The 16,217-nt window shown below is 41.0% G+C and overlaps 1 protein-coding gene across 2 annotated transcripts in view; it reads right to left on the bottom strand.

Annotated features, from left to right (window-relative positions):
- DNAH12 (dynein axonemal heavy chain 12) overlaps positions 1-16,217 on the bottom strand; it is a 92,018-nt gene that overhangs the window by 43,135 nt on the left and 32,666 nt on the right. For both annotated transcript variants that reach the window (XM_083602808.1, XM_083602809.1), the window contains exons 25-36: positions 15,466-15,638; positions 14,515-14,667; positions 12,697-12,936; positions 11,556-11,801; positions 9,141-9,260; positions 7,260-7,369; positions 6,563-6,746; positions 5,654-5,794; positions 4,363-4,446; positions 4,084-4,272; positions 2,722-2,841; positions 1,474-1,662 (exon numbers count right to left, since the gene is read on the bottom strand). In XM_083602808.1, coding sequence (XP_083458934.1) covers positions 1,474-1,662; positions 2,722-2,841; positions 4,084-4,272; positions 4,363-4,446; positions 5,654-5,794; positions 6,563-6,746; positions 7,260-7,369; positions 9,141-9,260; positions 11,556-11,801; positions 12,697-12,936; positions 14,515-14,667; positions 15,466-15,638 — 1,949 coding nt within the window. The remainder of the gene's footprint in view (positions 1-1,473; positions 1,663-2,721; positions 2,842-4,083; positions 4,273-4,362; positions 4,447-5,653; positions 5,795-6,562; positions 6,747-7,259; positions 7,370-9,140; positions 9,261-11,555; positions 11,802-12,696; positions 12,937-14,514; positions 14,668-15,465; positions 15,639-16,217) is intronic.

Genomic DNA, 16,217 nt, shown 5'->3' with positions numbered 1-16,217 from the left:
AATTGCAATATATTTTTGAATTTCCTAACAAGTAATAATATTTAGTACTGGGGCTCAATAAGCTCACTCTCTTTCTTGCTCCTTCTACATATGGTGTGCACAGCTGTGTTTATATAAAAAGCCTTACTTGACATAAAGCACAGTGGTGTATTAGTTGGAGTGTTGGACTAGGAGCTGGGAGAGACTAGGGTTCAAATCCACATGAAACTCCCTAGGTGAGCTTGGGCCAGACACTTACTCTCACAGCCTAACCTACCTTGCAGGGTTGCTGTGAGGGTAAAATGGGGAGCAGAACTTGAGCTCTATGGAGGAAAAAGGGTGGGATACAAATGCAATGAATTAATAAATAATAAATTCCTCCTTCCCCAAAGAGGAAAAAAAATGTGTTTTCACTTATTCAAACTGAGCTTTGGCCTCACTGCAGCTTCCTTGCAAAAACCCAGTTGGAAGGAGGAAATACCCTTTTTTCTCTGTGAAGAAAAGGATGAGAAGTCTCGTTCTCTTCAGTTTTTGCAAGAAGCAGCAAACTAGTGCTTGTGCTACTTCCAAAAACCTTTCCTTTCTTATCTCTGCAGAGAAAAGGAAGAAAAGAAGATAAAGCCTCCGCCTTGCAAGCTGACTTTTTTTTAAAAAAGTTTTTATTAAGGCTTTTTGTGTTACAAAACAAAAAGGGAAAGGTACATCTATTGTCTCCACACTCTATTTGTAGCCATTCCTCATTATTGCATATTACAAAAACAAGGAGGAAGGGAAAGAAGAGGAACAGAGTTTTCTTTTGTTTCTCTCCTGTCTCATTGGGTTTCTTGTAGGAGGCGCCAGCAGCAATGTACTTCTAGCCCTTTTTGCAAAATATCTATTTAAAAATAAATGTAAGCGATATTTTAGCAATTTATTAGGTTTATTTAACACATATACAACACAGCAGTAATTATTCAGGCACATAATTCAGCAACCTTGCTTCTATTATGCAGTCCTGTTTATATATAAACATAAACATACATACATATTTCAGTGTTAAGGAAAGTGCAGATCAAGAGGCCCATGTATCAAATCCATGAGCCTTCATCTAACTGCTTTTAATGCAAACAGTGGGAATGTACTGATACCATACAGTATTTCCAACTGTATGTGTCATGCAGTTCCCAGGTAATGCAAAGCCATTTGAAGGCATGGGCAAAGCTGGGGGGGCAGCTCCCCCCCCCCCCGATCAAATAAATGAATAAAAATACTTAACTGACCAATTGCATTGCAGATAAATCAGTTCTGTTCCCCCCACAAACATAGCCTGCCCCCCCTAAAGTAAATCCTGGCTATGCCCATATTTGAAGGCAAAGCTTTTGTGGATGTACCATATATAGGTGTATAATGCAGCTTCATGTTTTCAAATTCTATGGCTTTCAACAGCTATTCATTCCTAATGAAATATTTAAGAAATTCAAATATCTGTTAATAATTATAAAAATTTTTCCATACCTCAAACATGAAATCATACACCAAGCCTCTCTCTTCAAACGGATGCTCCCATTTCCCCACAGCTGCAGGCATCGGATGTTTGTCCATCTTCCCTCCTATAATATCCCTCATAAAGGCGTCAAACAGAACCCGACCGTCACCATCACAGGTTCCACCAATGGACCAGACCGTGGCAAAAGCAAAACAACCCTTCCATTTTTAAGAAGAGAAAGAAATGATGAGGACGATGATGTATTCACGGCAAATCTCACTTGAAAGGCTTTAAAGTTATACTATTTATCTATAGCAGAAATAGTTTTTGAGGATGCAATCCTCCAGCCAGTTTTCTGGATATTGAACTTAGTGGGACTTACTTAATAAACGTATTGGGACTGCAATTGTAAGTCTGTTTACCCATAAGCTACCCATTTCAGAATCTCTTGCAGGCTGGATCTAGATTTGCCCTTCTGTGAATAGAAGGGTTCTTGTCACTTTGTGGAACGCCCTGAGAGCCAATGAAGGCAACCTGCTAACTGAAGGCAATTTTGCAGATTCTACCTCCCCACTGCAGCCCCAAGCACCAGACCATATGCTGTTCCAGAAGGTCCACAGGTGCAGCAGCTTTTCAGGGTGTGCAGAGGAGACAGAATCAGCAAAACACACCTCTACTCCTTCCTCCAGCATGAGAATCTTGTGAGAGAAACATAACTCATGTCAATTATGGACTGTGGCATAGGAAGCCTCTGGGGTGCCTGGGGCAGGTGCGCACACCGCCCATGGGGCCAGAGCAAGCTGATGGTAGGCCACACTGCCAGAACTGTGTCCCAGCACCCTCCACCTGGAGGGCGGCTGAGGGGGAAGCAGTGTGTGCACTAGCACTGCTTGCAAAAGCAGTGTGGGGCTGGAGCCCGAGCCGCCATGTTCTTGGTGGTGCGCCCTTCAGCTGGAGGGCAGCTGAGGGGGAGGTAGTAGGTGGGTACCAGTTGAGTCTTTCTTGGCTGCCCTCTGGTGACTGGGAGAGATACAGCAGCCCAGAGCGCTGCAAGCCCAGCCCCAGGCCGCACTGCTTTTGGGAGCAGTGTGCCGGGCTCTGGGGCACCTGGACTTCCATGTGACCTTGGGCTCTAGTGTGCCACCTCCAAGGTAAGTGCTATCAGGGGCGCACACACCCACCCCAGCTACGCTACTAAATATGGATTCAATTCAAGTGGGGTGAAATATCTCAAAAGTTTGCTCAAAGAAGTGAAAAGATAAAAACATCAGACCAACCATAATCCATTTGCGGATGTGTGGACTGGTAGGCTCCTTCTCCACTGCGTCACTAAGCAACATTTCAATAAGCCGAATGAGAGAAACCACATTATTGCTATTGCTGGTGGGAACCAGCTCCTATAAAAGTAAAAGATATATATATATATATATATATATATATATATATATATATATATATGAATGCCTTATGAACTTAATCAGTTATAGAACATTTCAGTCAATAATCTTTTGTTTTTAAAATGTGTACTGATTAATATTTGTGTGTGTGTTCCGTATAGACTTGATAAAGATCACAAAATACTTACTAAAAATACTACAGCAAACCAACTGGTGTTGTCTTGGTTCAACATTAATTCCTTCGCTTCAGTTAACATGTTTTACAATAGATTTCATTATGGTAAGACTGAATATTTCTTTATTTACCCTGCGCCAATCCCATCAACAGTGGATTCTTTCTTTCTCTTGTCTAGGCTTTAGCTAGACTCCATGCTTCTACTTTCTGTTTCTTTGCCTGCAAACTGTGTTTACTATTTTTGTTATGTATTCAGTGGTTTTCAGGAATGTATATAAGCAGTTGCTTTGCCCCTGTTTCCCAGTTACAGTATGTAGTTCAATAAAGGTTCTTGCTGTTATCGCTGTGTCTTGCCTCGTGGGAACCCACCTACACTTCAATTTTCTTTTTGGATTAGTTAGGATCCACTTCAGAGAGGTACCAGCCAGTACCCTTCTAAAAGGTAAGATCTTTAAACTAACTTAATACAGTGGTACCTCGCAAGACGAATGCCTCGGAAGACGAAAAACTCGCAAGACGAAAGAGTTTTTCGTTTTTTGAGTTGCTTCGCAAAACAAATTTCCCTATGGGCTTGCTTCGCAAGACGAAAACGTCTTGCGAGTTTGTTTCCTTTTTCTTAAAACCGCTTGAAGAGGTGCAGTTGCGACTTGACCGTGCTTCGCAAGACGAAAAACTCGCAAGACGGAAAGACTCGCGGAACGAATTAATTTCGTCTTGCGAGGTACCACTGTACAGTTAAGAGAACCAAAGGAGGAAATTCAATTTGGTCTCAAGGGATGCCTTATCAATCACTCCATCACTGCCTGAGCCTTAATGGGGATAGGGATTTATTCCAGACAAAGACTGTGGAAAGGAATCACTGAGGGAAAACAGATTCCTCCACGAGTATCTTTGCTGGGAGGATCCCTGCCTGTCACAGTGAGAACTCTTGAAGCTGAGGGTTAGCATTACCATCTCCTATCAACTCTTAACTCCTATCAACCTTTAACAAACAAAAAAAACCTGTAGACCCAACCCACGTACTTAACAATAGACATACTAAACTATTTTTTTTTAGAACAACCTACTTTGCATTTTTTCTGACGCATTCTTAATGCTGGTGGTACTATCCAATTAAAGAGATCTTCAAAAAGTTCTTGATACTCCTTTTGGTCCAGAGGTTCAGGAAGTGTACTCAACCAAGATGTTACAAGTGGCAACCAGCCCAGCTGTAAAGGCTCCAAATAAATCATTCCACAACGACTGACTGTAGCAGGCTGCAGGATAATAATATTTATCTCTCTTAAAATTTCATTATATCTCTAATTTCAAGTCCTGTGAATTATTTGATCTTGCCTTTAACATACCGAAGCCTGAGACAGATCCATAGCTTCAAAGATGAGGCTCATCTGAGGGGACATTTGAATGATTTCTCCACTCATCAAACAAAGCTAAGAACAAAAACAAAAAACAAAACCCACACCCAGTTTTAGACTGCTGCAAATTTCATGCACCAGAAGCAACCCAGCTTGTTTAACCCCAATTTGAAATAGGGAGGGTATTGGAAAATTTGAGCAAGTACAGGTATTGTGACTTATCTCATTTATTGAAACGTCAGGATCTTCTATAATCAAATTTGGAAAAATGCTAATTTATTAATATCCAGTTTTTGGCCATTGCTCTGCTCCACTATCACTGTATTGCTGTTGTTATTTTTAGATGCTTAGTATCCTATCTAAAACTATAGTTCCTCTGAACAATTATTTAATGAAAGAGGAAGTACCAAGTTCAGATTTAATGCAACTCAGAAACTGTTGCGTGACTGAGTCCTTGTGCTAAAAAATAAGCCCTGAAATACTGAAATCATAATTGGATTTGGATATCAGTGCAGATTGTACCAAATACTGGATATATATGCATCCATTGGTTCTGTATGGCTCTTCTTAAGCTAGTTTTTTCTGCTACTTACAAAACCTGGCATTTAGTCAGTTATAGTGCCATAGGGTCCTGAGAAATTCTGGGAGAGAAGTTTGTAAAGGATATTAGTTTTACGATGAATTCCCCCTCCTCCCAGAATTAAGAAAACCTAGTAGCTGACAGGTTTCCAAGAGTGTGTGTGTGTGCTGACTGGCTCAAGTAAGCTGGCTCCTACTTGCAGTTATTGTTAAATCTGGTACTACAAGCTTAGAAAACAAAGTGCCTCTCAAAAATACAAACATGAGTGCCAGAAATAATGATGTAATGAAGTAATAATGATGATGTTGATAACATTAGATGTGCATGATATGGAATGAATGTTAGAATGATTTGACAAAAGACCTGACTGCTTATATATCAGCTCTGCTACTGACACTCTTTCCAGTTTCCTCTTTCCTGTAAGTGTTTCTTCTTTAAAAGTCTTCTTTGAAACCCAATATGCATCTGTGATGTCAACTGTGCTGTAGTAACACAAAGAGCTAGCTATTTGGGGTCAAGGCTCAATGAGTAACTTCTCAACTTATTTTATCTCAATACATTTTAAAATTCCTTGAACAATTTTAAAGACAACAACAACAACAACAACAACAACAACAACAACAACACCTTTATTGTCAATGTGCAACCTGTGTACAATGAAATTTACAATTGCCTGGTGTATTTGGATTACTTAGGCATTACCTTTTTGTTGTCATCCAACACAGTGTTCATGCTCTCTATCCAAAGGGTATCAATAGGACCATCAAAAACAACCCATTTTCGATCAGGTGTCTCAGTTAAAGCAAATTCTCGAAAAGTGTTGGCAACTATGCCATCTGTCCACTAAAATAAGTGACAAAAGACTTTTTAAAATTTGAAGGAAGCATTCAACAGAAACCAATTGTGTAAATCATTTGAATATGGTAACCTGTTCTACTGAATGGACAAAACCTAAGCAAATAAACATCCAGGAGAAAGCTAAGCTTAAATTGTTTTCTGGACACACTTTGGAATAAAACGTAGATATATTACCATTAATATGAGCTAGGCGGAGAATGTGCAAAAATACTACCTTTCTTTGTATGAATATGTATTCATGCTAAGGGTTGCTGTCCCTGCCCACACTGTTCACAATGCCACCTACCCTCCCCACTGCCAACCCAAGGGCTTATATGGTTCATTACTGTAAGGTACTTTTTATTTCTCCCTGCTCCTCTGCTCTAAAAAGGTAAAGGCAAAGGACCCTTGACAGTTAAGTCTAGTTGTGGCTGACTCTGGGGTTGCGGCGCTCATCTCGCTTTATTGGCTGAGGGAGCCGGCGTACAGCTTCCGGGTCATGTGGCCAGCATGACTAAGCCGCTTCTGGCGAACCAGAGCAGTGCACGGAAATGCCGTTTACCTTCCCGCCGGAGTGGTACCTATTTATCTACTTGCACTTCGACGTGTTTTCAAACTGCTAGGTTGGCAGGAGCTGGGACCCAACAACGGGAGCTCACCCCGTTGCGGGGATTCGAAACGCCGACCTTCTGATCGGCAAGTCCGAGGCTCTGTGATTTAACCCACAGCGCCACCCGCGTCCCGCTCCTCCGTTCTATTTTGTGATTAACTTACCTCATGAGATACTGGATCAAATCTTCCAAAAAGTTGTCCCATAGTAATAGCTTTCGGATTCACAGTTCTGTGAACTACCTTTTCTTCGTCCCCATACCCACGTTCATTCATAAGGGAAAGTGTATCTGCCAACACATGCAAAACTTTGGTCTTCCCGGCAAAAGGCTCACCTACAAGCATAAAACTGATAAATAAAAAGTTATTTGGTATTTTCCTTTTTGCCAATAAGTTTCATGACTAAACATGAACATACATTTAACTGTTTATTATTGCAAAAGCTAGAACATTCAGCTCCTATGGTAGGACTACTAAGCTGATTTTTTTCAGGGATCAGTGGTGTAACTGATTTTCCGAAAGGGAACTCAGTCATGTAGCCAAACCAGCAGTGTTCAACTCACCACCCATAGCTGTGAATTCAACCTTACTTTATGCAGGGATCAGCTGTACAATCAAGTTCTCCATGAAGAACTTGGTTGCACAGTCAACCAAGAAGGATAGAAGTATACTTTCTCCATGCCATGTATAACTTTCTTAACTTCCCTATCATGTCACCTCTTATTTGCCTTTTCTCTAAACTAAAAAGTCCCAAATGCTGCAACACTTCCTCAGATGTGAGTTGTTCTATCCCTTTGATCAGGCTGGTTGCCATTTTCTGAACCCCATACCTATGAATATTATTTATCATAATTATACTTACCCATGTCTAACTATCATCATTTCATAGGTCTGTATCATCTTTTCTAGAAAAACTTTAACAGGCTGAACATTGTGTGCTTTACAGCATTCATTTGCACATTCCAGAAAATCCTGAAATTTTAAAAGGTAAATCTTAGCTATTTCTCATTTCTGGTATGCATTTGCACATGTACACAAACACACTTTTCATTTGAAAAAAGATTAACATTCAGTTTTCCTTCTTTTTCTTAAAATGCAACTCATACACCTCAAATTGTCAATTACCGGTAAGTGTTTCAGTTGAGTTTAACTAGGCTAGAGAATGGTAATCTGAATTCAACAAACATCCAAACCAGGTGAAATTATGCATTTACAGAAATGAACAGAATTTTGCTATGTTGTTGTAGAATCAGAAAAGGAATGATACTATGTAGTTACCAAGTTAAGAAAAAAACGACTTTGAAGGATATGAAGAAATAAAAATGAAAGGAGCTCTGTGAGCACCTTAAAACTGAGCAAAATCATAGGAACGTGTTTCACAATCGTATACATGTTACTTGGAAGCTTTCAACTGCAATTCTGCACACACCTTGGAGTAAGCTCAATTGAAAATACAGTAAAGAGACTTATTTCTAAATAGACATGTATAAGGCACACATATGTATATTGAGACCGCTGTCATTAGACTGGGGACCTTCTTTTTAAATGACATGAGGCAGTGGCAGCTGGAAGCTGAAGAAAATCTTGAGGGATGTTTGTGACAAGTTACTAAGAGACTAGGAAGATAATCCTAGTAGGAATGAGATGGATGTCAGGATTACTAGCAGTGCAATCACATGCACATCTACTCATAAATAAGCCCCACTGAATTCAGTGGGGATTATTTGTAGGTAAGTGTGTGTAGAAATTAAAAGACGCCTGCTTCTTGGGAGAAAAGCGATAACAAACCTAGACAGCATCTTAAAAAGTAGAGACCTTGCTAACAAAAATCCGTATCGTTAAAGCTATGGTTTTCCCAGTAGTGATGTATGGAAGTGAGAGCTGGACCATAAAGAAGGCTGATCGCCGAAGAATTGATGCTTTTGAATTGTGGTGTTGGAGGAGACTATTGAGAGTCCCATGGACTGCAAAAAGATCAAACCGATCCATCCTGAAGGAAATCAACCCTGAGTGCTCACTGGAAGGACAGATCCTGAAGCTGAGGCTCCAATACTTGGGCCACCTCATGAGAAGAGAAGACTCCCTGGAAAAGACCCTGATGTTGGGAAAGATGGAGGGCACAAGGAGAAGGGGACGACAGAGGACGAAATGGTTGGACAGTGGTCTCGAAGCTACGAACATGAGTTTGACCAAACTGTGGGAGGCAGTGGAAGACAGGAGTGCCTGGTGTGCTCTGGTCCATGGGGTCACGAAGAGTTGGACACGACTAAACAACTAAAGAACAACGCATGTAGCAGTGCAGCCTAAAGTAGATACTGAAAGATTGCAAAAGGATGAAGCCTTTTTGCTATCTATTACAAATGCTGGCGGGCTTCTACAAGCAGAGAATTGGTCCTACAGTAGTGATGGAAGGTACTTGAGGCTACCACTTTGCTAAAGCTGAGCAGGTCTGACTCTGATCAGTTCCTGAATGGTTGACCATCTGGGAACCACAACTACATTGGGTTCCATGATTGAAGAGCAGCTGAATATAAATGTGAGAAAATAAAATAAGCAAACACATCAAGTTCTGAAGCAGACTTTGGGTTCATGGTAAGACTGGGTGAACTGAAGTTTTTTGAAAACAATCCACTTAAAAAATAGACACAGCACATCATTCAGTTAGAAACAGACAACCGCATGAGCTAAAACTGTCAAATACTGGAAGAATTACTGGGGAACAATGCACTAAAAATATACTCACATTGTAGTCAGCTTCAGGAAGCTTAATACCAGGGAATAAATCACTTGTAATGCCCATAAACAGAGGTATGTCATGTGACAAAAACTTAGGTTCATTTACATCTTTGATTGATCGAAGGAGCTGAACAAAGGAGGAGAAACAGCAGCAGAGTTGGAAAGAAATAATGTTCTAGTTTATATCACAAATATTAAGCTGCTCAGCAATAAAAACAAAGTTCTATCAACTGCACTGTGTCTCCTATGAGTATTCTTCTTTCAAGCTGATAATTAACCACATTGCTAAGTTAAAGCAATACAACCCTAACATGAATCAAAACTTGTCTCCAACAAAGAGAAATTAGTTGGGGGGAGGGAGGATAGGGCAGTGCTGGATCTACATATTTAGCTATAGGAAGGCAAAAGTCTTTACTGCTACTCTCCTCTCTTGCAAGTACATGTCTGCCTCTTGCTGCCGCTGACACCACCAAATAGAAGAATGCCTACACACAACTCCTTCTCTTGGTGGCAGTGCCACCATGGGAAAGTCACAAAGTGGAATGTTTGTTCCCCCTTCATGGTCTATGCAGGCTTCCTTCTCTTGGTGGCAGAAGTGACAGCACAACAAAAGAGAGCATTTCTTCCCTTCATCTCCCTCTGCCACAGCAGCTTCTCACGTTCTTCTTCCTGGGGTGAGCAAGGAGGTGGGCCTTTCTATAGCCACCCCTCTTCTAATAAGTGGAACTTCTGCTTATTAGAAGAGATGCCACACTTGATCTTAGCCAAAAGGCCGAGAAGAGATGTGTGGGCTGTAGCACATTGTCATCAGGGAGGAAAGAGGCATGTATATGCTCAGTGACTCCTTTTATTCTGGCCGGGTTCCACTTATTAGAAGAGTTGTCTACCCAGCAATACACTGCTTTGCTGCACCCTAACCTGCCACCTAGGGCATGTGCCTCCACTTGCTCCCCCATCTTGATACAGGCCTGGGAAAGGGACACATTACTCACTCCTACAATGGGTATGGCAAACCACTTCTATGACCTATAGACTGAAAGGGCTTTGTAAGTGTTAGTTATGTTGAATCAGTATGCCTAACATTTGCAATCTATCTGAGGGTTTTGCTGATCTCTATGTTGATCACAGCTAGCTTAAGCAGCCTGGGAGAACACTATAGGTGACAAAGCAAACATCGTTCAAAGCGACATAAAACACTTGTGCTTTTACGAGGAGTACCTGTCTCCCCCACTTGCTGCTGGTATTACAGTTGCTGGGGAAAGTCCTTAAGTGTATAATTTTGGGGTACTCTGAGGGTCTGGTATATGAAAGCTTATGCCACAATGTAGCTGTCAGTCTTTAAGGACACACAAGACTCTCTCTGGTATTTCTAGTACAGTCGTACCTTGGAAGTTGAACGGAATCTGTTCCGGAAGTCTGTTTAACTTCCAAAATGTTCAAAAACCAAAGCGTGGCTTCTGAATGGCTGCAGGAAGCTCCTGCAGCCAATCAGAAGGTGCAGAAGCCCTACCAATTTTGTGATGAATTATAAATTGGGGATGTGGGTGGCACTGTGGGTTAAACCATAGAGCCTAGGACTTGCTGATCAGAAGGTCAGCGGTTTGAATCTCCGCGATGGGGTGAGCTCCCGTTGCTCGGTCCCTGCTCCTGCCAACCTAGCAGTTCAAAAGCACATCAAAGTGCAAGTAGATAAATAGGTACCGCTCCTGTGGGAAGGTAAACGGCGTTTCTGTGCGCTGCTCTGGTTCGCCAGAAGCGGCTTAGTCATGCTGGCCACATGACCCGGAAGCTGTACGCCGGCTCCCTCGGCCAATAAAGCGAGATGAGCGCCGCAACCCCAGAGTTGGGTCACGACTGGACCTAATGGTCAGGGGTCCCTTCACCTTTTTATAAATAAAGTCAAGAACAGTACAGACGTACGTTGGTTTTCAAACAGCCTAGTTCTCGAACGTTTTGGCTTCCAAAAGAATATTCAAAAACTGGAACAGTCACTTCCAAGTTTTGATCTTTTGGGAGCCAAAACGTTTGAGAACTAGGCTGTTCGAAAACCAAAGTATGTCTGTACTGTTCTTGACTTTATTTATAATTCATCACAAAAAAATATTCATTTAAATTGTGTGGGGAACATCAGACCCAGGGGCTGAATGTGGTCCCTGGGACTCTCCTCAGGCTCCTCCCTCTCCTCATTTTGCACCTCTCACTGGTCATACAGGAGTCCATTGTGTACTGACATCACTGAACTGAACTGCTTTAGATCACTGAACTACAAAGACATCTGCCAGCTGATCTTCGAAATTTCATACATGGAAAAATTACACCAATGTTACTGGAATGGGATAAAACAGCAAGATACTAAAATGCTCTAAGTCCATTTGAGAACTAATGACTATTTCTAAAGTCAAGTTAATAATGTGCCACTTACCAGTATATCTTCATTTTCAAAAGGGAATTTCAGTTTCAGATTGCCAGCAGCTATCAGCACTGCTTTGACTGCACGCATACCATAGTCATAATGGAACTGAGATGAAAGCTGTTCCGAGCACAATCTGTAGGTCATTACTATTTTCACTGATAAAGGTTTAGCATTCAGAAACCCATATGAATAGAGAGAGATTTCAGCAATGAGAGCATAGTTAGGAACCATCATGGCAACAGTTCGGAAGAGGACCTAAAAGGCACATCAAGGAAAGTACGATTGTTAAAAAATTCAAAAATCGAAAAATAAAATATATGAACAAATTGGGGGGGGGGAGAAAGTATGGCAATTCTGCCCCCCTCCAAGGCTATATTTTTTCAGTGGCACTAGTATGCTTATTAATATATACATTTGTCTTTCACTTTAACAAAAAAAAAAAACCTCCACAAATGTTTAATGAATTTTCATACAATTGTTCTGGAAACTTTATCTCATAGCTGCTAAGCACCCTCTTATTAAAGAAGAAAGGACTTGCCATCCAAGCTGAACCATACAAAAAAACCTACTGAGCTGTTTTTTCCAAAAATTTCCAGAGCAAGAAAGCTACTATTTGACCACCACTTATATGCCATGCATAGGGAGCAAGCCAAATGCAAAATCTGCTATGAGCAGAGTTTGGAATAGGCAGGTCTGTGGCTCAGCTGGGGCTACACTGACTAAAATCCCTCATCCCAGCTCAGAGATATGGCAGAGTATCTCAGTTCTCCATCCTGGCCCAACTGGGACTCGGCCAGCTCAGTCATGAGAAGGGGACATTCTGGAGGAGTGGTGGAGCTTGGCAGGAACATGGGGTAGGGACAGGTTTACTCCTATTCAAAACTGATTCAGCTCAGTCACATGACCTAGCAATCCAGCAGACGTTACACTTGAAAAAGGGTGGTGTAAGACAAACTCTTATTTTAAAGGCTCCCCCCACCCCAAACCCCACTCACCTTGCCTTGGGACAGCTCAGCCAGCAGTAGTCTCACTCCTGAAAGGAGTTTAGAAGTATGCACAGATCTTAAAACGATTTTTAGAGAAATCATGCTTTTAAAAGCAGTATCTGAAATGACTCTCAGTTAATATGGTTTTTCTTTCACTATTTTACCTTGAGATTGTCCGGCAGTTCAGAGCGCCCGGCATAACCTGGATTCATAGTAATAGCAACAAAGCAGTTGGGGTTCAGCTTCAGTTCAGTCCCTTCGAAATTAAACGTCTCCAGCTTCAGCTGTATAGCCCTCTGGATGCAAAGGATCTGCTGAGCCACTACAGACAGGACTTCCAACTCAATGCGATTGAATTCATCAAAGCAGGCCCAAGCACCTGAAGAAGCCAACCCCTTGAAAAACTAGAAACAAAATGGTAAGCCCAGCATTGTATAACTAAGCAATAGTTCGAAGATGTAAAAAGGAGTATTGTGATGCCTTGGGAACATTTGTTTACTACTATTCTTACAGCCTCATCAAATCTAGTTGTATTAGGCAAATGAACAAATTGGGGTGCCTCTATATAATTGTTGCTTGCTTAGACTGTGTACAGGAAATGGTTTCTGCGGAGAAAGCAGGAATTATTTCCCCTTTACAGCTATCGTGGCAGTAATCCTCCTGATCAACCACTAGTAACTTAATAAATACATAAATACCAGAGAGGCATTGATGGAAGTGAAGTCTGTTTTCTTCATGTTTCCTAACTCCCACTTACAGCTATTTAACCAACCCCATAAGAGCTGATGAAGTAGTGAAACCAATTAAATCAGATCAAAAGCAGCCGGTTTCACTCTTATGAGAAACTGTACTTTAACTTATAAGGGCTGTATGAGTTCATGTGTGGCTGCGGGCTGTTCAAACACTAAAAATAATTTTGCAAGAACATTTTAAAATCAGTTCCAAAGCTGGCATAGAAGTACATTACTTGCCTTAGAATCAGTTTCACAAGTGCCCAAGCAAATCACATCAAATGTATATTCTTTGATTGCAGCAGCATTAATTATGTTCCTGGATACTGCTTCAATTGCAATTTTAAAAAGACCTGCAGAACTTGTTTGGTTTGGACACATTAGCAACCTCTGTCTTGTCAAACTATCCTGACCCCTCAAAGTTTAAAAGCACAATGCATTGATGAAGTACAGTTGTACCTTGGAAGTCGAACAGAATCTGTTCCAGAAGTCTGTTTGACTTCTGAAATGTTTAACTTCCAAAATGCAAATTCTGATTGGTTGCAGGAAGCTTCTGCAGCCAATTGGAAGCCGCAGACACCCCATTGGAAGTTTGGCTTCCAAAAGAACGTTTGAAAACTGGAATACTCACTTATGGTTTTCGATCGTTCGGGATCTGGAACGTTCGACTCCCAAGGTGTTTGGGGGCCGAGGTACAACTGTACTTAAAGAGAAAGATCCTCTGCAAGTTTACTCAGACTCCCAAGTTAAGTTTGCATAGGACTGCAGCTTAAGTATTAGGATGGATGCCCTCCTTGACAACGTACTTAGTAGTTGTTGATATTTGTAACTTCCAGGAATAGAGAAGGCCTTCCTGGGCTGGCCAACCCATGAGGCAAGATGAGGTGACCACCTCAGGCAGCAGGATCCACAGGGGTAGCAGATCTGGCCTCCAAGGAACACACAGTCCTCTACAGCAGCCTCTTGGTGAATAGGAGGCGCTGCTGGTCTCCTCTCACCCCTAGGGATGAAATGGTAGGGGCTGCCTTATGGGGTCTCCTGGGCTTTGCACCTGATTCAGAGTGGGCCCCTTTGATTCACCTGATAGTTGTGAAGTTAACTGTACAGTTCTGTGCACAATTGGATTGTGTGACCAAGGTATGTGTTATTGTTTTAAAATGTTTTTGTTAAAGATTAGCATCTACTGAAAATGAAAAACAGTGCCACCTTTAAAAATTGGAAATCAGACGATAAAAGATGGGTTCAATTTACCTTCCCCATGGCTAGGTAATCAAGGCCATCAGAACAGTTGAAGACAACACATTGCACGGCAAGAGCTTTAGCCAAATCTTTGGTGGTCTCTGTTTTACCTGTCCCAGCTGGGCCCTCTGGAGCACCACCGAGATTTAAATAAAATGCTCCAATCTAAGAATAAGAAAAGTTCATGAAAATATTTCAGAAGTCACACAATGTTTGGATACAAAAAAACCTACATCCAGTTGTATATGGTGGAGATGAAATATTGTAGAAAACATGTACCCTCCCCCTTATTTTCTTACAGATTGCCTTACATACTTTGTCACTGCATTCTCAGCTCCCACCAAATTCTTCTTTTCTTTTGTTTTTGCTCTCTCTCACCCTAAACCATTATTTATTCATCTATTTATCCCAGGTTTCTGTTGTTCCGCTTGGGAACATACACCTACACAAATTCTAATGCAAACATACACATCAATCGTCTCTATTTCTCCACCCATTTTTCTATTTCCATTCTTCATTCCTAATCTCAACTTTATCATATTTTCTTCAACTTTTTCATAGTGCTAATGAAATAGCCTGTAACAACACAGGTGTTACTTTTTTTGATTCACTGATCAATTTAAAAAGACATTTTTTGCTGCATTACTAAGAGATCTGCAATCTAGAACAAAAGGATCTATATTTGCCTTGTCTCACAATTTTATTTACAGCTAATCAGAATCAGTTTTAAATTTTAAACTATGTCTCCAGTAAATAGAACATTAATGCTTTAGTCCATTGAATTTAATGGAGTCAAGAGTGCTTCCCTTATTGTCAGAGTGTTTAATACAGTAGTTCTGAGAACCTCAGCAAGACAAAATTTCTACAAGCTATAGTCATAAACATAGGTGGAGAATATGCCTCATTGTAGCTAATTCCGATTTGTAAGAATTCTTATTAGCAATTTAATATTAAAAAGCATACCAGAGTGCGGTAACATCTGTCTGTAAGAGGAGTGATGACAAGCCGAGGAGAGTTGCCAAGGTATTCATATGCATATTTTACATTGCAATTGATGATGCGCACCCTGACATTCTCATACTCCCAGTAATACCGTAACTGAGCAAGCCATTGAAAATCTGTTTCATGCAACACACCTGAAATAATACAACCATGGGAAATGTCTTAGGCTCTACTCCTCAGCATACCATGGAAAGGAAGTAGGAAGGGGAAACAAAATGTTTTGAAGTTGCAGGTGTCAGATCCAATTTTTCTTTCATCTTAAACAGTGCTTTTTTTCTGGGGGTACGCAGGGGTACGCATACCCCTAAACATTTTGTGAATCTTTGTACTTTTGTCCATTTACTGTATTTATTTTCCCCGATTCGAACTATAAAATGGTGATTTTCTTGAGTCAAAATGAGAGTACCCATAAACATTTTTTTAGAAAAAAAAAGCATTGGTCTTAAAGCAATGGGTATACAGTGGAACCTTGTGTTACATACCGTTCTCTTTACAAACACTTCGGGTAATAAGCTCCGCTAACCCAGAAGTAGATGTTCCCAGTAGCAAACTTTGCCCCGGGATGCAAGCGGAAGTCGTGCACTCACGACACAGCGGCAAGCAGGATGCCCCATTAGTGAAAGTGTACCTCAGGTTAAGAATGGTTTTGGGGTAAGAACAGAGCTCTAGTTCTTACCAGAGGTGCCACTGTATGTCTTAAAATAATAAAATCA

The sequence above is a fragment of the Podarcis filfolensis genome, assembly GCF_964270895.1.
Source record: "Podarcis filfolensis genome assembly, chromosome: 2".
NCBI lineage: Eukaryota > Metazoa > Chordata > Lepidosauria > Squamata > Lacertidae > Podarcis > Podarcis filfolensis.
Note: the sequence above shows the minus strand (reverse complement) of the source record. Positions and strands in the feature narration are given on the sequence as shown.